The sequence below is a fragment of the Emydura macquarii genome, unplaced genomic scaffold, assembly GCF_026122565.2.
Source record: "Emydura macquarii macquarii isolate MOO-44397 ecotype Brisbane River unplaced genomic scaffold, CSIRO-AGI_Emac_v2 contig_1045, whole genome shotgun sequence".
Classification (NCBI taxonomy): Eukaryota; Metazoa; Chordata; order Testudines; family Chelidae; genus Emydura; species Emydura macquarii.
Genome location: NW_027131182.1, coordinates 7,230,270 through 7,254,532, shown reverse-complemented (window position 1 = coordinate 7,254,532; position 24,263 = coordinate 7,230,270). Strand labels below are relative to the sequence as shown.

The following is a 24,263-nucleotide window of genomic DNA, read 5'->3' as shown; positions in this document are numbered from 1 at the left end:
CACCATACCACACAGTGGGACTTTTGTATCAAAACTTTATTTATTAAACAAAAAATGCACCGTTGGAATAACATTTCTATAAAAAAATGAATATGAGACTGTTCTACAGTGCATTACAAAACCCCTTTTTTCTTCATGTAGTCGTATACAAGATTGTGTGTAGAAACAGTCATTTATTTTTAAATCGTAAGCAAGTTTCTTTTCTCATAGAACAAGATTTACACTCAAATATTGCAGTCACTAGTCTAATTTGGTTAACAATGCTAGAATTTGACAATTTAAAGAAACTGTTTATAGGCTCAAAATGCCATTTTTAGGCCTTTTGTAACAACAAGATTTTTTTTAAACTAAGGCTAGTTAAAGCTATAGTGTAACCCATTTCTACCAGATTACGGTATCACTAGTAGGCTAATGATTTATTTGAATTACCCTGCAAAGCCCTTTAAATGAAGAGATAGCACGGTTTTCCTCAATGTTGTAACAATTAATTAACATCTTATGTCAGTGTTTCACAGTAACCCTCTTTAGTGTGAATTCAGTGGCAGATACTAGTGAATATTTAGCAAGACAGCTTTGCCAGTGACTTTTGAATATTCTTTTATAGTTAGGTATGAATAATATAGTTTCAAAGCACAACACACGGAGTAATGGGACACTGTAGCTTTAATAGCCAGCTCTAGGTTTACAACCAGATCTCCCTTTTATAATAAATTATCCAAAAGAAAACACTCTAAATAATAAATTAAATATTACTTATAAAAAGTACACCCTCCCCCCCAGTCCTCCCATCCTACACATGGTGACAATTCACAAACGTAGGAATTGCCAGGTATATTTTACAATAATAAAAACAGCAGTTTTTCCTTCTTCTACCAACATTGCTTTCTTGCACTTCAAAATACATGTACAGCATACAGTGAGAGACATTGGCCTGGGCCACTTTATGACATATGTCCTGTATTGTTATTGTTGCTTTCCAATAAAAAAAGGTCAGAATGAAGATGCTTAAAATGCTGTCTGCTGAGCTCTAAAAAGAAAGACTTTGCAAATTCAATTTAAAATCAGACAGGATACTTTCTGGCCAACAAGAGAGACAAGTACAACAGATAAGAAAATGAATCTCTGATCACTTTCAGTAATTTGTGGTTTCACTGATAATCAACTTCATTGATCCAGTTTCCAGCGCTTCCATTCTGACAGAATACTGAATGGTTTTCATCTTATCCACCTTTTATGTTACTTATTTACAGTGCATAACGTGTATGTTCATGACCTGAAATATTTTTATTTTCCATATTCTAATATCTCTATATATAGAGATTCAATAACATTTACGGCCCTGATCCGGAAAACACATGTGTGTGCTTAACTTCATTACCAGGAGTAGGCTCATTAAAAATAAGCCGATTCACAGCAGTAAAGTTATTCATGTGCATAAGTGTTTGCAGGATTGGGGCCAAGTCATTTAAAAAAAAATACAGATCGGGCATAATGCCTGTTCAAGGATTCATTGAAGAGATTTGGCTGTCAAATAACTAAGGATAAGGTGCTGTTGGAAACAGGATCGGGATGTTCTAATGGAAATAATCATTTCATTATGGGATTGAGTCTTGGTATGGTATCACACATGATTTCCCAAGGAATCACAACTGATGGCTTGGTTCTCAACTGTTTTACTCTAGTTTTTGTTGGTTCAATTCCAATGATGTCAGTGGGGCTGCATTAGTGCATAACTGGACTAACACAGTGGAAAATCAGACTTAAGAATAATATTGTATTTAAGAGAGGCCATTTTTATAAGGCAATATATAACACACCAGCTCCCACCAAACTTGATGGCAAAGCTCCCATTCACTTCAGTGTTGAGCAGGACAAGACCTTTATCAACAAAACAGCTCACAAAAAAACTCTATTACAATAAGGATGTGAGATTAGTAAATTCTGATTTTGCTCTTCATGTTACAAAAAAATTCTTAAGACATACGTTGAGTGTGTGACTAAACTTGGCCATGATATTTCCTCCATTTAAGTTCATGGATTTTTTCCTCCAGTGGAATCAGAGTGGTGCTATTTATGTTTGTGGTATATTTGTATATTAGTGCTTTGTCAGATTTTATTTGTTAAACAATACAAAGTTATGAGACTAACCTGGGAATTGTATTCATAACTAGGGGTGGGCTAAATGGTATGGAGAAAATAAGTAACAATCTCTGAACTATTGATAACATTATTTTGAAACTCCAAAAAAGTAAGTTAGGCCTGATCCTGCACTCCAAGTCAACTGGATGGGCCCCTGTATTCAGATGGAGCCACAATGATTTCAGTTTGCAATACTTCTGCAAGTCATGGCTTCTTCTGGTCAGGAAGCAGAAATTCCCAAATACCATGGTGTGAGGCAACTTTTGCAGCATTGCTTATCCAGCCCATACCATGAAGTAATAGAGATCACATGGGAGTACACCAGCTTTTCTGCCAGTTTACCAACAAAAAAGATAAATGGCTTTATATAAGTGCCTAAACTTTTGGATGTTTTCCTGAACTGGGCCTTAAAAAAAAAAAAAAAAAAAAGTCAACCACCACCAGGCTCACTTTAACAGCCAGGTTTTCAAGCTAGGCGACTCTCAAACAATGAAGCTCCTGGAAGCATTCCATCTGTTAGGTCTTGCTCAGGACAATGAATATGATACAAGATATACAACTTCAAAATTCTTGACTGCAAACTCATTTATCTGCTATCCATTATGGCAGTCCAGGAAACCATTCACAGGAGTGATTAGCTACTTCCCCACGGCAATATCAGCATTACAAATTTGTTAAAAGTTGATTTATCTTTCTTTACATTTACATGGGGGTTTGTGATAGAGGAAGATTCAGTGTCAAAAAATTTTCATTTTAAATATTCTGGAATCTTAGGAAACAGTCAAAACTGGAAGAAATTTTACAGCTGAACTCATTGCAAACTCAGCAATATCAAAATATGCCTTTATAGATTTTGTGCTGTTACATCATGTGAGTCTCCCATGTTTAGATGTTTATGCAGAAGATCAATATCTTTCTTATTGGACAACTAAACTGAAATATAAAGTTAAGTATCTATTTCTTTAGCAATTCTAATCAGAGTCTCTGGACTTTTTCAGATAAAGTTTCTGAAGGGCATTATTTGTCAAGATATCCTTCATTTACTGTACACCCAAGTTTATTTTCATTTAGCGTGGTATAAGTCAAAGAGCTACTGCTTCATTAGCTATCAAGTGAAATCTTAAAGGAGTCAGACTTATGAGCTAACTGTATACATTATAAACTGGATTGGCAAGAGAAACAAATGGAGGTAATCTACCAATGTTCATAGCTAAGTACTTGTCTAGAGTATTTGGAAAATGGAGAAATTAAAAATGAATCCAAAACCTCAGATTGTTGGTTACCTTTTAATGTGAAATATGTATTCAGTAGTCACAGTTCTACTTTTCCTGACAAATTTTAAATTCAACTTGCAGAAGAAGCATCTTACTAACTAGAATGAAAGTGTTTAGGATTTCTTGCTATGAATTATTAGATTGAGCTGTTCTTTCCCATAGTTTATATATAGGATAGAGAACACAGGAACTTATTTTAGCTCAGATTTTGTCCTCATTCCTGCAAAGTTGTATTGACTTAGATGAGACAACTCACTTGTGTAAAGTGAAACAGAAGTGTTTGAAGGACTGAAGCCCATATTAGGATACAGCTATGACTGCAAATGCCTACAAACTAAAGATGACTTAATCACTATGTACATTAAAGACTCTCCTCTTCCTGCAGACTCATACATATCTAAAACCAAACTTGATCTAAATTTTCTTAAAGTTCTGAAATTTTGCATTTCTTTTTTCGTGTCCAATTTCTGACTGAGTTTAGAAATGGAAATGCTTTAGAATCCACAACAAAGACTGTCCTCAAGAGAAATCTAGACCATTTTTGCAGTCATACAAGGGCTAACATTTAAGTCAATGAAAGTTGCACTCACAAAATGAATATGATAATCAATGCCCCAGGACAACAAACGCAATAATTAATGTTCAAATAAGCATCTGAATATTAGGATGCTTATCCAAACAAAATCCAGTTGTCAAAACTTTTGAGGTTCACCCATCACTTATTTTAGACAATTTTGTACCATAGATATATTTAGTTCTGGGTTAATGTTCTATGATTAAAAGTCCCTCATTAATGTCCGATGAGAAAAATTCTGTTTTCCAGAGTTACTCAGACTTACTCCAGGATAAGGGAGAGCAGAATTTGACCCTATCATCCTATTTCAAAATAACTGACAATCTCTGCTAACAGGGAAGAGGCTCTTTTCAGAAGCTGTATTTAAACCTGTTTTGCTGAAACAAGACAGTAGACTGGGACATTACCAGGACTATGGTTGTCATCATGACAGATTTGTCTGCTTTGTTTTCAATGTAGTTTTTAGTTACAAATCTGACAGAATATAAAAACTCAGCCTCTCACACAGATCTGACTTCCTTAACTTTTAGGAAATATCAGACTAAAATCTTAATCAATTGAATAACAATATATTTTTGTAGGAAACATTTTCACAAACACACTAGAGTTCCTAATGAAGCATTTTAATTCCCTCTTCACATCTGATTTCCTCCCTAACACATGACTGTAGAAAATAATCTGAATTATTACTTCTTTTACAGCGCCATTTTACTCAAAATATTTTATTCAGGGATTAACATATAATTACCCACCTAATAAAAAGAACCATTACGTTGTAAAGATCCTAACTCTTCCATGCTCTTTTAAAATTGTGACCTACTCAAGCTTGAAATCAAAGGCAGAACTGAATGGAATAATTCATCTGAAACTCTCTTATTGGGTTTTGCAGCCTCCTAACAGATAAATATGCAAATTAGTTTCCTTTTGGTGATTCAGCTGCATAAACAGGGATTAACTCTGAATGCAGTTGAAAATTCAGCAATAAAAAGTATGCAGACAAAACGTAGTCAATTCAAACAGTTATAGTTGTCAGTAAACACTGTAATATGAAACTAGACTACCAGAAGAAGGGGGGAAACACTGAAAAGGTTCCCCTAAGTTTACAGACAGTGTCCTGATGCTAAATTGTGATTGGTTGGTTGTTTTTTTTCCCACATCTGAACAAGGAATTTCTTACTGCAAACAAGCACCTGTAAAATTTGATTCTCATTTATTCATCACAGCTCCTTAATTCATTTTCTTGGGTTTGTTGCTTGTCTGTAAAAACTGTGCTGTGTCCATCACTGCTAACCGATATGCCTTATCTTCCACTGTGACTGAACTAGTGTTGCTTTCCAATTTCAGCAGTCTCTACTGAGTTAAGGAGAAGTCATTAGTGATTGAATTACAGAGTTCATGGAACTGTTCAGTCTCAAACAGGAGGTGGAGTAGTAGGGAGAGGGTGGCAGGAACTTCACCCCATTTTCCTCTTGGCTTCTGCTAAAGGTGACCCTGGTGGAGCTTTCAAATGTCAGCACAGTGCAGAATTGCACAAAGGCCACCCATATTTAGAAGTGTTCTATTCCAAGCTTAAGCACGTAATTATTGTGTGTCAGAGAAGACTGCATATCATATCCTCTTTTTGTAAGTATACAGCAGCTGGCAGTGGGCCACCAATGCGGATGTTTTATGTTCCCATTCTCTGTAGCCATATATGAAATGTTAACCACGGGAGGATTTCCAAATACTTGAAAAAATGGGTGAATTTTACAGCAACTCACCAATGCGCACTGCTTGTGCAGGATGACTGACTGAAATTACAAAATAAATAGGAATTACTTGTCTTCTTGTTTTGTGCTGTTGGGAATATTTCAAATCCTTTAGCGCTATGTAGTGAGTATTTGTTATGGGTACTTACATATCAAAAAGCATATATATATATATATATATATATATGCACTTCTATTAAGTTAAATGTGTGATAGTCATGAAACTTTGAGTATTAAAAAGGCTAGCAGATCAAAGTGAGCAATCAAGTAGCACCAGCTAAGACTCTGCTGTAGTTTTTCACTTATTTGCAAGGATCATGTTTTAATTGCTTTAGATGCTTGCTCTACGGTAATGTAGCATATTTTTAGTTATTTAGTTTTTAGGACTCATCAAGAATCTTCCTTACGTTAAATGAATGGTACTGATGAAAGGGTGGTTTTATGGGGTTGTGGTGTGTATGAAATACTTGTATGCTGCAATGTTCCTGGATACAATTTATCTATTAATCAAAAGCTGTTAGAAGGCTGAGCCTGTAATAGCATTAAGTTGCTTCATTAGCCCCTCCAAACTGGCCATTTGTTCACTCAGATCATCCTGTTCGTATACCTGCAAAAAAACCAAACAAACTATCAATGTGAGCTATAATCAAAAGTCTGTTTTAAAAAACACAGAAGGTGACAAGCATGGACAGAGCCACTTGAAACAATGCATTAAAAGGGTTGTTCTTGGATTCATACTTTGCCCAGCTGGGACCCAGTCATCTCCTTGCTCCCCTTCCACTGTATTCAGTAACCTCCTCTCCTACATATCTATGTGGTGAATTTGAGGACCAAACTCTGTGATGAGTCCTGCTGTCCCAATGTGTGTCTTCTCACTTGCAATGTTGTGTGCCATGTTCCTATGCTTGGGTTATTCCAGAGTGAAATGAGATTGAATACACGAATGGGAATGCAGACATGGTGCCCTGGGATGTAGTTCAGAGGCTGCTCCTGGAGTTCAGAATGAAGGCCCTGATTCTTCAAGAAGCTGAGCACCCCCAACTCCCATTTTAGTCAGTGATTCTTAACTCCTACCATCGCTGTTAATGGAAATTGAGGGCACTCAAGTGCCTTGCAGGAGGTGTAAAATGAACGATTCTCTGCTTTTGATTCACTGAGAGAGAACTCAAACACTAGTTATTTATGTGGATTTTTTCACCACTGTGGGAAATATGCAGCCTACAGGTCTGGACAGAGTTAAGAATCTGATAGCATAATTGTATCTCTGTAGATAAAAACTTTAAAAACTCGCACAATCCACACTCCTGCCCCCAAAATTCTGACTACCTGAAGAGCCTATAATTCCTGTGCCATTATTTCCTGTAAGTGCTCACACACTTGCTGAGTTTGAAAAGTGTCCCTCTTGGGAAATAAATTGTGCTGCTGTTATAAGATATTTAGAGCTGAAATAGCATTTCATGTTATCAAATGTTCTGTGCTAAATTACTCTATGTCAGTAATTTTACCAGAGAAGTCATTTCCATTTCTCTCCCCACAATACAAGATTCCATGTCCCTTATCTCTTCTATGCGGTAGAGCCAGTAGGACTTGGAAGAAGTTCAAAGAAATAGTAAAGCTGCAGTAATCCACAGGACTGTTTTGTGACCGCATTGTTCAGTAATGGATTTTACCCACTGGTGCACTGGCTCGGCACTACACTTCATTCCAAGCACCATTTGTTTCAGTCCCATTGCTGTTGTAGGAGCTAGACTCTAAATCATGGAATCACATTACATTTGCTGAGTGAAGGTCCAGGTGATTGCCAGAATCAGGGGGAAAAAACAAAACAGCAAGGGGAGTAAATGCCACTTTGAAAAGTTACTTCTCTGGTTAGATGAGGATATTTATCATCTTATCTGCTTTGGAAAGAGCTTTGAGATCTGTGGATAAAAGTACCATGGCATCAATCCTCCAACTAGATCTGAAGTTATAAAAGTCAGTGCTAAGCATTATTATCATCATTAATCTTGTACAAAGAGCCATTGGTAGCAAAAGTATTACTTGAAAAAAGCTACTGGGTTAGGAAAGTGTCAGGTAATAAAAACCTGTTTTTTGGAGATGACTAACTTTGACTACCTTTACTCCAACATAATGTAAGAATTCTCTCTTAACACAATAGCACATTGCTTATGATACCACTAACAATAAAAGGGAACTATCCTACATTTATATGGACAGCAGACCAAAAATCCCTATGTGCATGTGAAAAGCAGATCTGTTGCTTTTTCCCTTCTACCAGGTTTCAAACATAAGAGGATTAGGTAACAAGATGCCAGACGAACCTGTCTCATGATGCATAGTAAGCCATTCTCACATGCAAGGAAATGAAAATAGATTGTATATAACTGTCTGTGTCCCTTATTTTTTTCTTCCTTCTTATTTCTTTTCTTTTGCACTTTCCCCACCTTTTGTATAATACTGTGTCTAAGACTCTTAATAGGAGTTAATGGAATTATTCTAAATTTTCTGATTAATTTTTCAGACATCTTTTCCCTCTGATCCTTTCTTTTTGACTTACCTATCCCTTTCATATTATTTTTCTTGCTATTGTCTGGTATTACTTTATAATCTTTTATTCCTTAACTTATTTTTTTCTGACATCAATTTTCTCATTCATTCTCTCTTCCATCAGTCCCTTTCTTTTTCTGGATCCTGTGCTTGACAACTAGAATTGTTTTGATATCTCAACTGCTTTAAAAGAGACCATGTAAATAACAATATGAATGATATGTATACAGAACACAGGTTATCTGTCCATTTGTATGAGACACAGGCCCACATCCAAAAAACATTGAAGTCAATAGAAGGAATCTTACTCACTTTAGCAAGCTTTGGATCAGACTTGTTGTTCCCTAACTGCTACTCACTGGTATAACCTAATACATAAAGTAGGCAGAGATGAAGCTGTTCAGCTAAAATTATTGCACAGAATATGATTTACAGCTATGATCCTTCATTTAAAGGTAATACGGTTTGTGATGAGACTCTTTTGTTTAAGGTTCTTACGTTTGCTGGGTCCTCTGTCTGTTTGTGGCCCTCTTCTGACACTTCTGGGGCCGTTGGCACTGAGACTGGAAGCAGAGGGGATCGTGCTTTTCCAGCTAATCCAAGCGACGCTGTTTTAACCTGAGCCTTGGGAAGGTTAGGCCCTGAAAGAGGAAACAAGCCACAATAACAACGTATGAATAATACATATTGCCTTCTATGCAAAATGCACATGATTTAACTGGTTATAATTGGTTTTACATTTTCAATCCTAAATACAGATTATCTGTTCCAAATATTCTTGAATTGCTTTTTCCTGAAGAGTCACCAATGCCGATTGGAATGCTCTTGATGAAACTCTGCCAATTAGATTTCACTGCAAGCAAGCCCTAAATCCTACTGCTGCCACATTCAGATTGTCAATTGTAATTCAGATGGTAGCTGTTTTTGCCAGTCGGCCAAGACCATGGTGGGCCCGTCTCCCAAAATAGGACCTAAAATCCTGCTCAGTACTAACACTAAACCACAGTGCTTGTGGGTGGTGGGAGAAGTGATGGTCGCTGCACTGTTCACACTGCCTCGTGTCTCATAAGATATTATAATGAGGTAGCTGGTGGTTGTGCTGGTGGAAATTAAAGGTCCTCTGTCATGTTTTATCTTTTAAAACAACAGGTAAAACCACTGCCCTGGTCAATGTGTCTTCTCTAAATACAATAGCTTCTAATGCTCATGATTATGTTTAAGCTGTTGCTGGTGACATAATGGCTATCTACTACAATGAGTATATGACTCTGATTTTAAAGACACTGGGATATTTTGAAAATGAGACCACCAAACAAAATGTATAGTATTCATTAAAGAAACCATGCATTGGCCTAACCCTGCTCCCACTGAAGTCACTGGTAAAAGTCCTACACTACCAGTTGTGTAAAAACAACTCAATCCATTGAATCTACTTATCCCTTCTTTTCAATATCCCTTAATCTGACTCTCTTTCACGTTTCCTCTATGGACACTCAACCACTGCAAAGCATGTTTGTGCCCTAAATTTTAGGTGGCTCAAGTCATCAGCACTCTCCAGATTGAATTTTGTTGAGCACAGTATATTACTTGCTAGGATTGTGGAATCTCTCTCAAAGCATGCTGCTGTTATCAAGAGACGACAGCTAACACAGATAACATAGGACAATGCTCCATTTTCTGTACTAAGCAAGACATTTTTTTATTCAGTTCATTCGTCTACTCCCGGAATCAAGACCAAAAAATATACGAATGAAAGAGTCCGGCCCACCAGCATCCCCTCTTTACTTCCTATGATGCTTTTGTCCACCCATTTGTAAAATGGATTTAATAATAATTATCTACCCCATATAAGTGATTTGTATCTAGATATGTCCTTATAACAACCACCATTTCTGTAGTATCCGAATCATGTAAGGCTTAATTAAGGAATGTTTGTAAAATGACATAAGATTCTTGTATTAAAGATGCTAGCCTGTGTAGGTGCAAGGTGGCACTATATAATATTTCTATGTCTGTTACTACATCAGTTCATGCTCCCTTCTCCATGTATAGACTAAATCGTTGGGAGTAAGGTACCTAAATACTTTTGGGGATCCAGGTTTACCATATCAGATTGAATGATCAGGCCATCCAATCTGGTATCCTACCTCTGCTAATGGCCTATGTGTGATGCTTTAGAGGAAGATGAACACCCCTCCTGGTCAAATAATACACCAATAATACTTCCTGATGTCCTGACCCTGTGGGAATTATCTGATGCCCTAAGGCATGAGAACTGATTACTCCATCTTAACAAGCAAATATCAGTTTTGGTCATTAAAAATTATCCAGCCTCTATTTAAATCCAGACTGTCCTTTCTAAATGGTATGGTTTAACTTCAATCATTCATTCCTCATGTTCTACCCCAATAGAGTCCAACAGAACCCGATGAGCTCAGTCATTGTAAACCATTAATAGATCAGGAAGAGTAATTCTCTGGGGTCATCAATGGTGCTACCAAGAGGAATAACTCTACTGTGGTAGGAAAGGCAGCTGCTGCAGCTGGAGCAGAGAAAGTATTTTCAGCAATAAATGATTGCTGTCATGGCAGTTTTTAGTATTTTTACAGCTCTAGTGAGTAGCCTGGGGACAAAAGCTGCAGATTAATTTTCCTGTATTTCAAAGAATTGTGTTTACATATTTAATTAGTTAAAAATACATACAGCAGTGCTAAAACGCTCTGCAGCAGAGGAAACACAACAGAGCAAAGAAAGAATGAAATCTCCCCCATTAGCTACTCTCCCATAGCACTTTAGTTATGTGTAACTTCCAATAAAGAATTATAAGAAAAAGACTAAAAAGAAAAGAGACCCATGTATGTACACACCCCAAGTGTCAGTCTTTTTGATAAAACAAGTTTAACTGAAACAACAACAAAAAAGGAAAGTCAATACTGACTAAAAGAGATCACTAAAAAGATACAAACCCTTTGTTAGCTCCAGTTTAATAACTAAAAAAGTTCTTTAATAACTGATGCTACAAACTTCCCAGTACTTCAAAGAAAGAATAGAAACTGCAGCTATCCCCAACAGATATCTTTTATGCCACAAATTCAAATAACATTTTAAAGAAAAAAATGTGTTTCACTTCCATTTCTTCAGAGAAAAGCGATTTTCAAAGGGGAAGAGGCCTTTTTTATTTTTATTATTTTGCAATTAAAGGATTCCTGCCGATGTTGAAGTGAATGCAGCTACTCTCATTTGCATTGATGAATGCATTCTGCAAAATGTGTGTTCAACCAAACAATTTCTGGACCCTGGCTGTCGCATCAGAATCTATTTGATATTATAAGAAATCAGTACTTCTTGTAAGGCATGCAAAGGAGGAAGACAAAGACCTCAAGATAAAATGACAAAGCATCCAAAACTGAACATTTAAATTATATTCACACAAAGAAAAACATTATGAGCCAGATTTTCAGTGGGTGTATCCATATTGATTTAAATGGAGCTATGTCCATTTACACCAGCTAATGGTCTGGCCCTATATTATTAATACACTTTTGTTTGTAGTTTCAGAATGCGCTCCGTATCTATTTTAATAGTGTGTAAGCTGTCTGATGCACAGTGGAGCAGAGATCAGAACTGGCTGAGAAGCCTGGATGACCCAAGACCACAATAATGGGGCCTATCACTTAAGGGTCACAGGTGTGAATTTTGCCAGTGTTTGTAGTGCTCAATGTTTGCTTGTTCAGTGATCTACTACAGTAGATTTTACAGTAGAGTGATTTCAGGCCAGTTCTGAAAGGCTGGGTCCCCAAATGAGCAAAATGCGTCAGCACACACTGAACTTTAAGCCATGACTAGTGTCTTCAATGTGACATAAAACACATTCTTAAAGTAGATGCAGGAATGCTTTGCTGAATAAGCACATGGGCTTCCATATCACAAACCCCACAATCATAGCTACCACCCTTTTGGCGGTTTCACGGAAGAAACCAATGACTGACTCCAATCTTCCGCCCACAAAAGTAGTTCCTCTGGGTCCCAGTTGAGGCACAGTGAGGGATTCTGCACTGTACCTGATGTGGATAAAAATAGGATTTCTATCTCCAGTACTATCAAGGAAGCATCTTTTGCAAGCTCTAGATTCAATCAGCATTGCTCTATTTATACCTGGCTGCTCATGGCTCCAATAGGCTTTTAACAGACTCAAGAGACCTTGGTTCAATTCCTAGCCATACCACTGATTTACTGGGTGACTTGGGCATATCATTTCCCTCCCTGTGCCTCAGTTTAACCATCTGTAAAATGGGAATAATGATACTGACCTGGCTTTGTGAAGCACTTTGACATCTATAGATGAAAAGTGCTATATAAGTGCTAGGTACTCCTCCCTCTTTTTATACCAACGAGTGCTCACTGGAATTCAGGAGCAACTTGGATGGGAACATATATCCTTGTATCCTTTGATGTGGTACAGAATAAAATAATACAAGACTGTTCTCCAATATGTTGTCCATACAATACATAACATATTGTTGTTACAGCTATTTGCTTGGTGTCTGTGAGCATAGTATCTGGGCCTCTACTCATGCTTACACATGTGTTTAGCGCTAGCTTTAACTATTTGCATGCTGATGTGCAATGCTGTTGAAATATAAGGCAGAGTAATATAATGTGTTCAGTAAGGACTTCTGAAATAAGACACCACCTGGAATTTGCATCTGCAGCCATATATTATCTAAGTAATGAGCAAATTAAGTGTTGAATATTTTAAAAATATTAAAGGTAAAAAGTAAAAACACGGTTTATCTGCTGGTGTGCAGAGACCACAGCCTATCACGCTGACAAATATTGTCTTATTGTTCACTTATACTCTGCATCTGTTATCTCTTGTTTTACACTTAGCATGTAAGCTCTTTGGGGCAAGGATTGTCTTTTTGTTCTGTGTTTATACAGAACCCAGCACAATGTGGTTCTGGTCCATGACTATGGATTCTAGATGCTATGGTAATACAAATAAAGAATACAATAAACTGTAAGCTGGTAGGGGAACGGATCATAACTTCTTATGTGTTTTTAAAGCGCTATGAGTACATGTGCATTAATCTGTGAAGAAAAAAAAGAGTGCTACTGTGTCTTCTGTCATTGTAGGTTTTATTTTTATTTATATTAGCACCCAAAGGGCCCAATAAAGATATATTTATTCAGATTCCTATTCCAGTAGAATTTGATTGGAACCTCTGGATATCACACTAACATAATGAAGAATAACACTAACCAATTGCAGAAGTCAGCGTTGTACCATGCTTATTCACTAGTTAGTTAGATGTACTATATAATGTTTCTTTCAACAATTGACTTCATATTGTGACTTACTTGATCTTCATGGATTTGGGGAGAAGTAAACATTTTACATGGAGGGGAAGGAGTTTATGTGAAATGCAGAAATATGCTGTTCTAATATTTGCTGTAATACATATTTGTATCTGTAAATCCCATGGTAAAAATCCTGTTACTCATATGTAACTCATTATAGTAATTGGCCTTAAAGAGCTGCTTTTCTGTGCAAAGACAGATGTTCCCTCCTGGATATTGTTAATGAAAAGCCAAAAAGACAATTAGCATTTTGTTTCCCATTCAGCTCACAAAAGCAACAGGCAATTTCTAATCCTTGTAACTAAAATGACAACTAGAAAATGTTATTTGAGTAACCGTATGCTTAAATTTCCCCAGTAAATGTTTACAGACCATTATTAAAAGAAACACCCACAAAATAAAATTTGATTAGTTGTACAGACTAATAAGAAACAAAGAATATTTAAAAGATCAAGCAGACCTCTCAATAAATTGATTGAACACAGAAGGTTGATGTGCTAAGTAAGCTAATTTATGCAAATGAATTACTAATTAAATTAACAACCCTTTAGTTTCTAATGCTTCCATGCCCAGCAGGACCTTTAAAAGAAAAATAGGAACCACAGGCTCATGAAGAGAAAAATGACGGTGCTCATCAGGTGTAGTTCTAAGAAGCCACAGCATGAATTTACCATTTAAAAGTTTTATTTTTCAGTAGGGTTATTAATTAAACACTTCATTTGCTCATTAGTTATATAACATATGGCTGCTTGGTGGAAATTTCAGTTAGTGTCTTATTTCCAAAGGCCTTACTGAGCATTTTATGCTACTCTGTTTTTATTTCAACAGCACTGCACATAGGTGGGCAAACAAATATTCCGAAACATCATTCAATGACAATAACTGTAAAGATATGTGTTTGGATGGGTAGAGGCCTAGATACTATGATAACAGACACCAGGTAACTGTTTATAAAAGAAATGTATTATGTACCGTAGGGACACTGAGGTCAATAGCAAAACTCCAACTAACTTCCATGCAGCCAGGATTTCATGGGATGTGTTTGATACCAGTCAGCCTATCTCCAAAAAAGGTCTAGCAGAAATAGAATGGTTTCAGAGACAGCCATAAAATATATTAGGCTTGTTTAGTTCAGAGAGGATGTGAATAAAAGGGTGACATGTTAAAAGTATGTAAATCATACATGGCGCAAAAGTAGTCAATGGAGCACTTATATCTACCTTCTCTCATAAGGCAAGAAAAGGCGACATCCAATGAAATTTAGAAGCATCACATTTAAAACTAACTGTAGGAGATATGTTTTTACATAACTCATAATCAGTGTAGAATTCACTGGCACAGGATATCACCTGGATTATAAGAACACCCCCAGTTTCAGTATGAAAATACTAAATACCTGAAGTTTCTGTTGACATCAGCTGGAGCTTGGGGGTGCCTCAGCACCCCCGAAAATTAAGGGCATAGGCCTGATCCAAGGCCCACTGAAGACAATAGGAGTCTCCTTGACTTTATGAGTTATGAATAGGTCCAGAATATATAAGAGATATAAACCTTAATGCTTAAATCTGTAAGCCAATCACCAGCTACCTGGGTTTAGGAAGTAATATCTCCTATGGAAAGATAATTCCATAATTATCTACTATAGGATTTCTTGCACTTTCTTCTGAAGCATCTGGCTCTAACCACTGTAAGAAAAAAGATGCCCACCTAGATGGACCACTGGGGTGTTATCCAATATGGCAGTTCCATGTCCCTTTCTGATATGCTGTTCGCCCTACAAGTGTGCAGCCCCCCGTGAACATCAACGTAGGCTGAGCAAGGTATCAGACAAGATCTAAAAAGAAAATTTTGCTCTAAGAGGTATTGTGTGGGGCCCAACGTACTGGTTCCAGTTTTTTACTTATTGGTATTGAAACCACTGACTCCAGAAAAAATATTGAAAGGCAATAATATACCGCCAATTTTGATTCTGAATGAATTCCCCACCCCCTTCTCCATTCCACCTACTATAGATCATGAAACTTTTAGGGCTGGATTGGACCTTAGTAAGTGATGTAGCCAATTCCTCCCCACCCTGTCCCTAGGACTCTAACATGTCAAGTGTATAATCAGTGCTTTTAGGTTCAATCTTTTTTTTTTAAATACTTTCATTCACAGATATGCACTTATTCAAAGAGTGGTATTTCCCCTCGCATTGGCACAGAAAGTTTTTAAAATTTACTTTTAATGTTTTATTGAACAATAATGAGAACTAGAGGAAATACTATGATAGGTTAAACATTTTATCTATTACTCACTAATTATTCAGCTAATTAGGTAGACATTCAAAAGACCACAAGAAATAGAGCAAATGAGCTCAGGTATAAGTCAAGCTGTTAATTTAATTAACTAGCCTGTTACCATTGTAGGAAAGATTTACACATAAGAGCAGAGATACATCATACAGAGTTTGCCTGTAAAAAGAAAATATCTGCCAAAAGACACCACACAATTTCAGTTAGTTCCCACTCCTGCAAACATTTATGCATGTACTTGATTTCCATTACTAATAATAGTCAAGTTAAATATATTCAGATTGTCAGATCAGGGTCTTGGTTCCCATATATGGTCCCAATTTCGCAAAGCATTTAAACACCCGCTTATCTTTAAGCATAAATAGTTTCAATATAGAATACAAATATATTTAATCTAAAACAGATTTTATGTGTAGTGGGGCTGAATTAAGCCTTTTATTTTTGTAAGAACTGGAGTCATTTCCCCTGCAGCATTAACGGAGTTGTGAGACACATTACAGGATTGGACCATAAAGATCTAGGTAAGCTAGTATAATCACATTATGATTTCAGACCCATACAGCTATCTAGAAGCAACCAAATATAACCCAAAACCAACCCCTATTACTTCCACAGTTATAGCTAATCAGCAGGCGAAGCAAATGTTAGCTGTGTTATTAACTATAACTATTATGAAAAAAGGGAAAAAAATAATTAGCATCTGAAAGACACAAAAAAAAGAGGGGGGGGCAAGCACGTCCAGATGAATGCAGTGCTTATGTCATATTCTCAACACTCAGATGGGACAATGTAGAAGATTAAAGAAATGTCAGCATTTCATTTAATACTTTCTTCCTATGTCTCAGATGCTTCTGACTGTAAAGAAGGCGACAGACAAAACTTCAGTCTTTTTTTTTTTAGTTAGTAATAAATAAATCTGAGGATTTTTTTGTTTTGAATTAAATATTTGTGGAGGGGATCCCGGGGAGGGTTATGTATATCACATTGTGAAGAAGTCTTTGTTTTTTTTCTTTCAGTTACATACAAATACAACAGGAAACCACAAAAGGATCAAAGTCAGCTAAGAGGTTATTTTATACTGACTGTTCTAAAATGTATGTTCTAGATGTTTAAATGTAGTTCTGAGTTTGCTTGTAACTACATGGCAGACTGTCCCCATTAAGTGAGATGGTGCCTTTCATGGGAATGGAATGTGAAACCATATGAAAAATATTATTTGAAGACTAGACTGTTTTACACTACACATGAAAAAATGAAAGAAAGAAAAAGATATTTACATCGTCAGTAAAAACAGAGCCTTTAAAATGACTTTCCAGGATGAACAGCTGATTCATTCCATGAGGAGATGATTTTAAAAAGAGCCAAAGTTTCATTTGAGTAACTTCGATTTTGTGGGGAAAGAAATTGAAAAGGAAAACAGAAAAGAAAAAAAAGAAGAGGTCATTTTGTGCATTCCAAATGTACAGTTCCAGATATTTCATGGAATTGCCCATTTGGAAGACATTTGAAGTGATGTTGACAAGCTTTTTTTCTTTTTAATGTAATAAGTCTTCACAGTAGGTTTATAGTGGGGTATAGAAAGGACACTTGAAGATGAAAGCAACCACACAGAATGTTAACATATCGAAAATGAAAGTCAAAGCCTTGAAACATACAAGATGTTTTGTCTGTCCTTTCAGGCTCCCTCCATCAAATTTACAGCTATCAACTTTAAGAACATGAAGTCATTTAAAAACTTCAACTGGGCGTTATGATGTTTTCTTACAGTTCCATCATATGAAGTTAATATTAATGTCAGAATTCCAGGAAAAAACCGGTTACTGTCAGGGTTTTACTTTACTCCATCACATTGATCCTCATTGTCTTTTACTTCTCAAAGAAGAAAAAGCTTTGAATCTCTCTTCAGGAAATATGCAATGAGATCAGTGAGCTATCTGTATAAAATAGCTGTTGCTGGCAGTTGTTGCTCAGTGATAATGAACAGAATTCCAACGGCATATTCATGCACCTGAAAAAGGTTTGCCCCTCCACCTGCCAATCAGGTGATAAATAAGCCATCCAGGAAGTCTTTTTATGGATTTGTAGAGGATCTTTTTGAAAAAAGACCCAACTTTTTCAAAATAGGGTTTTTTAGAGAAGAAGTAGTGGTGGTTTTTTGTTTTTTTTTTAAAGACCTGACTGCTGCCTCATCTTAGGCAAAACGTGTAATCAATCCATTTATTTCTATAGGGGCTTGATCCTACAAAGCACTTGAGCCCCTGCTTAATTTTAATTACTGAAGAGCACGACTGACTATACTGGGATTTCTCAAGGCTTTAAAATTAACCGTGTGTTTTGCTGGACTGGCAAAGACTTCTTATTAACATGCATGATTGAACTCCTGTAGTTCTTCATCACTGAAGTATCCAAGTGGAATGAAGGAAGCCTGATTTCTTAAAATGACATTAGAGCAAAAAAGTTTGAAAGTGTTTTTGTTTTGTTTTTTGTGGTGTGTGTGTGTGTGTGTGTGTGTGTGTGTGTGTGTGTGTGTGTGTGTGTGTGTGTGTGAAGCAGGATTTTGAATAAAAATGACAACGGACTTTGGCTTCAATAATTGTGATTTCTTTTGTCTGAGGGATGCTAATGTGAATTAATTTAGGATTCCAACACCAAAAGACTATGACTATGCCATTCATTTACCAAAGGAAGTCTCTGACATACCTCCTGGCCTACCAATGGTTGCTGCTTTCTCAAGACAGCTGTTACTCTGTATTCTACAACATTTATCAAGAGAAGAATCTAAAACTGTCATTTCCAGCCAACATTAAAAGATGAAGAACTAGACGAGAAATGCTCTCATAGTTTTTATGCAAGGGAGCTCAGGACCTCTCTTTAGAAACTAATGGTTGAATCGGTGGGAGTTAGAACTAGATAAAAGAAAACAATAGGATTTCATTTACATTTTCCATTAGCAAAGGGAAATATTGTCTAAAATTTCTAAAAGATCACACAGATTTATCTATACAGTTCATTAATTAGTGTCAATTGGATTCATGTGTCCCAGCTCCAGCACTAAATTATACCTCTCTGCTTTGTGTTTAAGTGCAGATCTGCTGTAAAATGTAACTATAAATACAGCACCACAGGCTGCTAGATTTATGGTCTACCAATGACTTCCTGATCTAATTTGCTTTGCTTACAATTAAAAAATTGCTCTCGCACTTGGAATATAGTTAGCAGCTATTAATGATAATTATTATTATTTGTATTTCAGTAATGCAAGGGAGCCCTCGGCATGGTCCGGGAACCCCTTGTCCTAGGCATGGTACAAATACAGAACTAAATAATAGTCCCTGCCCCAGGAGAATCAAACTTACCCTCTCATAGTTTTGTTGGTTCTGCAGTGCCAACAGAAGCAAAACAATAGTAGCCACTTTTTTTTTTGTCTGTTACTATACTAAGCAGATATGACTCTAAATACACATAGGGAGTGTAAAAGAATGCTAACCAGAATAATACTGTTCAGCCACACGGCGGCACTGTGTAAAACAGACCTTAGTTTAGGTCACCTCAGCCATATATGTATTTATTTTCTCTTTGAGGTGTTGATCGCTATGGGAGGTGTAAAATGAATTACATTGGGGTCTGTGGAATTCGTGATACAGCAGAAGAACAAGAGAGTGACAGTGCATGAGATGGAGAATGCCACCCATGCCTTATGGTTCCCAAGTAATCATGCAGGAAAACCTACAGTGTTCTGGTACAGACTGGAATGCATCCAAGGTGGAGGATCCTGCAGCACAAGCAACTCTCAGGAGCAGGGACATGGATTCAGGGACTTAGGGGTATTTGTGTTTAAATGGGGGTGGTTATGGCTAACCTAACCATTCATAGTGCTCAGTTAACACAGGCAGGAAATATTACAGTTATTTTAGCAGATCACTGAACCGCCACCCATGAGTTCACCTACCATGCCAGCAAAGGGGTGAGACTTTGACCTTCTCTCTGAATTGATTAAGGACTGGCAGGGTACTAATATCACTCCTGAATGTATTGGAGTAACAATGCCTCCTATTCCAGAATTGTAGCAAAATGATGAACTATGCACAGAAACATGAGCAGCACCTGACAATGGACTAATGATAAATCGTGAACAGCAGATTATGTATAACAATGAACAGTACCCAACTGATACCTGTAATACTGAATTTTGAAAGTATTTTTCATTACCACAGCAGCTCTACATGCAAAATTTATATGCATCTATACACAAATGATAGCGAAAGTGGTGCAAAATTTCAGACAATCAATGGATGGGGTGGAATTACAGGAAATTTGGTGGTCTGAGACGGGAGAGAGATATAAAAGAGACATAGGAACAGTGTTGGGGGTGAAGGCATGTTTAGGCTTGATAGAAGCTTGCTGTGAATTTTAAGAGTCTGTTCTGATAACATTTAGCAGTGTAAGCATAAGTAGAACTGCACATATGTGAGAAATTATAGAGTAATCCTGTTTGTGAGAAAAAGAAAAGATAAAGTAACTTAAAAGCTAGAAAAGAGTGGTTTAAAATAACACTAAACTTGTACTGATGGTGGAGGAGAGTTAAAATGGAAATGAGAGACTAGTACATATGTATAAGAGAAGATCACAAAAAGTTATAAATAAGTTTGTGTAACAAAGGGAGGTCAAAGCTGTATTGTCCAGTGCTGGAAGTAATTGTGATGAGATTGTCCCGATGAGCTTCCAACTTGTAAGAAATTGATCATTACTTTGCCTTGTGCTAACAAAGATTTGTTAGACCCATCTGCTGAGTTAGTGAATCACAATCCAGCAATACCTGGCAGAACATTAAAGAATCCTATGTTGAACATATCCAGTGTGTGTGTCTCTCTGAGAATGAAGCTCTGTCCATATCTGGTACAGAAGCCTGACCTGTTAGTAACAGCCCTGCAACCTACTGTGTACAAGAAATACATGACAGGGAGCAGATCTGTTGAATAAGATGGTGTCACTTTTAACAGTCATTTTTCCAAACACAACAGCAAATTGGGCTACAACTACACTATATAGTAGTATGGATACCATGTATGTAGTATGTAGTAGTATGGATACCATGGCTACACTGTTATATTATACTCACCTAGGTCGGGAAGAGCTAGCACGAGTATGTGTACGCTGGCAGGGAATCATACCTCTAGCTCATAGTATAGATATGGCCTTTAATGATGTCTTCTCTGGCCAAAGGGGCCTTTATGCATGTGTGAGATTATTATGACACACGATTAATTGGTAATATTAAATCCATTGTTTCATATTGATTTTATCTTTATTTTCTGTGGGTGTGATTTTTTTTTTTTTTTTTGTATTTTTTCAGTCTTGTCTCTTGTTTTTGTGGTTCTTTACGCAAAATCTTCATATAGAAGAAGAGAAGTGACAGTCACAGCAACCACAACACAGAGCTGATTTCCTTAGTCAGGTATGCTATGCGAACCTCTAATGATGACAGTTAGTGGGCGGCTATAATCAGGCACTGGTAGGGACTTGTACTAATGTTCTGCTGTAAATTATTACTTTTTTTATATGTTGGCATACTTGCTAGACTACTCCTTGCCAAAAAATATATAGTTACACCAAACATACATGATTTTCTGATGACTCAGAAAACATAAATCAGTCCACATTCCATGCAACTCTCTCCTACAACTCCAAGATCACATCTACTTAAGACCACACCTTACACTTTGTAAGGAAGAAAAAAAATCAAACTCAATTTTGCTGTACTATGATGTACTTTTCAGTTCTGTCATATCCACTGACATACTGGTCCATGAAAGATTGAAAAGATGGGAATTTTTACTTCTGTATATATGTATGATGCAGAAAGAAGTAAGGTAGCAATAGAATACAGCACTTTTACAACTGCAAAAAGATAGAAGGGCTAAAGTTATAAACCTGTGATACAATATAAAAGGTACTATTTAAGAGGTCACATTTTCTACCCCCTTACAGCACTTTTACAGCTACAGAAGACAAATGGCCTGCTAATCCAGGTTCATTTAAAGTGCAGCTGATCATTTCAACAGTTAAAAGGAATTTCTACCTGTCAGGAATTTAAAAAACAAAACAAAACCTCCTTTCCTGGCCATTTGTAGAATTTATGTCAGATCCATCATACAAGAAGCTCAATACTCCATCAAGCATTTTCTATTTAACCTGAAAGGGGACTAAGTGAAATTGCTTATATGTCTATGTCCATGATTTGCAAGGAGAGATGACTGCAGGCACAGTGGAATGTGAAAAGGAAAGATTGTGCGGTTACTCTCTTGTCTTCAGATTTAGTATTAAGAAGCTAAACCACTGTATCACAAAGTGGTGATGAAATAGTGCGATCTAACATAAAATATCTATGATGTGGACCAGCTTAAAGCAGAGAGTGAAAACTCAGTGGACTCAAGAAAAAGGAGTAAATTTCAGCTTTGTGGTATGTTGAATGTATGACCTGAAAAACAGGATCACGGCTTTGAAGTTTATTAGTTCCATTATGGTAAAATACTATAGAATTGAATAACTCATGTTAATCTTTCTAGAGATTTTTATTAACTTGTCTATAGATATTAATAGCTAATTATAACCCTTCTATAAAATTCTATCAGATGGCTAAAAATCTGTAGAAAAGTTCTTCTATTAGGGCCTGACCCAAACGCCAGGGTGGGGAGGGGAGGACCAACAAAAAGACTTGCATTGACTTAAATGACCTTTACATTTGGCCTTTAAATCCTGTGACCATGATTTTCAAAAACAGGGGGCTTAAAGTTAGTTTCCTAAATCCACTTTTAGGCACATAAATAAATGGTCTGATTTTCAAAAGTGCTAAACATACGCACAAGCTTCTACTGAGATCAGCTGGAATCTTAAAAATCAGGCCACTTATTTAGATGCCTGCATATATCAATATAGGAATCCACTTTAGGAATCCACTTTTGAAAAATCTTTGTCCATAGGTTTTTAGATCAATTTTTATCGAATCCTGTTATATTTCTATGGAATCTGTTGGCTTCATCCCAGTTCAATCAAATACAAAGTTTCCATCACAGTTATTTATTTTTGAAGGGATAAGACACTTGCTTGACATGTGTTTGAGAAATGAGAGAGCAATGCTTTCCTTGACACTCGCTTAAAGTAATAAACAGTTTGCTTGGTCTAAGTAATGACAAATGTGTTACTAATTACATTATTATGTTCAGCAAGTAGAAATTGCATGATGTCTAAAAAACGTCTAGTGAAAAATTCATTCCATCCATCTGTTTGAGTGAAGTAACAATTTTCCCCCAAAAGAGAAATTGCTAAAAGCATTTTTGGGCTGGGATACCCCCACCTACTGTAAAATCGGAGGAGGCTCAAAGGAGGTTGCATGCTCTCCAATTGTTCTGTCAATGGGGAGGATGGAGGAATTGTCTGTCTAGAAACCCCACTGATCCTCTGAGATATCAAGGATCATCCACAAATAATCCAGTGTGACTTCACAGTGGCTCTGGTACATGGCAGCCACCTTCTCTGGAAATGTGGATCTAGTGGTCACAGTCAATGTTAACTTTTATCTAATTAACAACACAACCCTATACAATGTGTAGGGAATGCAGCAAATTCTGAGGTAACATAATTACTCACAAACAGCAATTTTAATGGTGATCACTGTACATTATATGGGGACGACTAACACACCTCTACTTTCTCCCCCACCCCCAAAATCATGAAGATTAAGTGCAAAAATGTCTTACTTATGCAAGCTGTTCTACTGAAGTGAGTAGGTTTATTCACATAATAAGCTCAGTAGGATTTGGCCCTCTTTAGATAAAACTGTGGTATTACGTAAGGATGAACAGACCCTATCATATATAAAAATATAATTCAGTTGTAATAGTTGGCCAAGAAAAAAAAAAAAAAAGAATTTCCAATATTATAGGGTTTCTCTACTTCTGTTTGTTGTCAAAAATTGAATTACCTGCTGATGGATAGCAGGTGTTCATACTGAAAACATGGTGCTTTTTTGGTAGTCTTGCAATCACTTAGAGTTACATAACATATGTTGTGTGGCAAGAACACTATGTTCAGAAAGCAACATCAGAATACGGAACAGACTTCAGTAGAGCAGAAATTTCTGAACTGCAGGTAATTCTGCCAACTTGAGCAGCCCTCCTAATTGGGTAGTGTGAATGATCAATATTGGGTCCCATCCTGCAAACCTCATTCACACACATACTAGTTATTTACCAGATAATGCTACTGACTTCAAAAGCACAACTCACCTAAAAATCAGTCATGTAAGGATTCTAGGATTGGGCTCATA

The 24,263-nt window shown here is 36.7% G+C and overlaps 1 protein-coding gene across 1 annotated transcript in view; it reads right to left on the bottom strand.

The window, feature by feature from the left end:
- Positions 1-6,219: 6,219 nt before the first annotated feature.
- The window catches only part of LOC137151124 (netrin receptor DCC-like), a 68,068-nt gene continuing 50,024 nt past the window's right edge, over positions 6,220-24,263 (bottom strand). Inside the window, exons 10-11 of the mRNA XM_067545346.1 lie at positions 8,781-8,923; positions 6,220-6,342 (exon numbers count right to left, since the gene is read on the bottom strand). Coding sequence (XP_067401447.1) covers positions 6,253-6,342; positions 8,781-8,923 — 233 coding nt within the window. The 3' untranslated portion in view covers positions 6,220-6,252. The remainder of the gene's footprint in view (positions 6,343-8,780; positions 8,924-24,263) is intronic.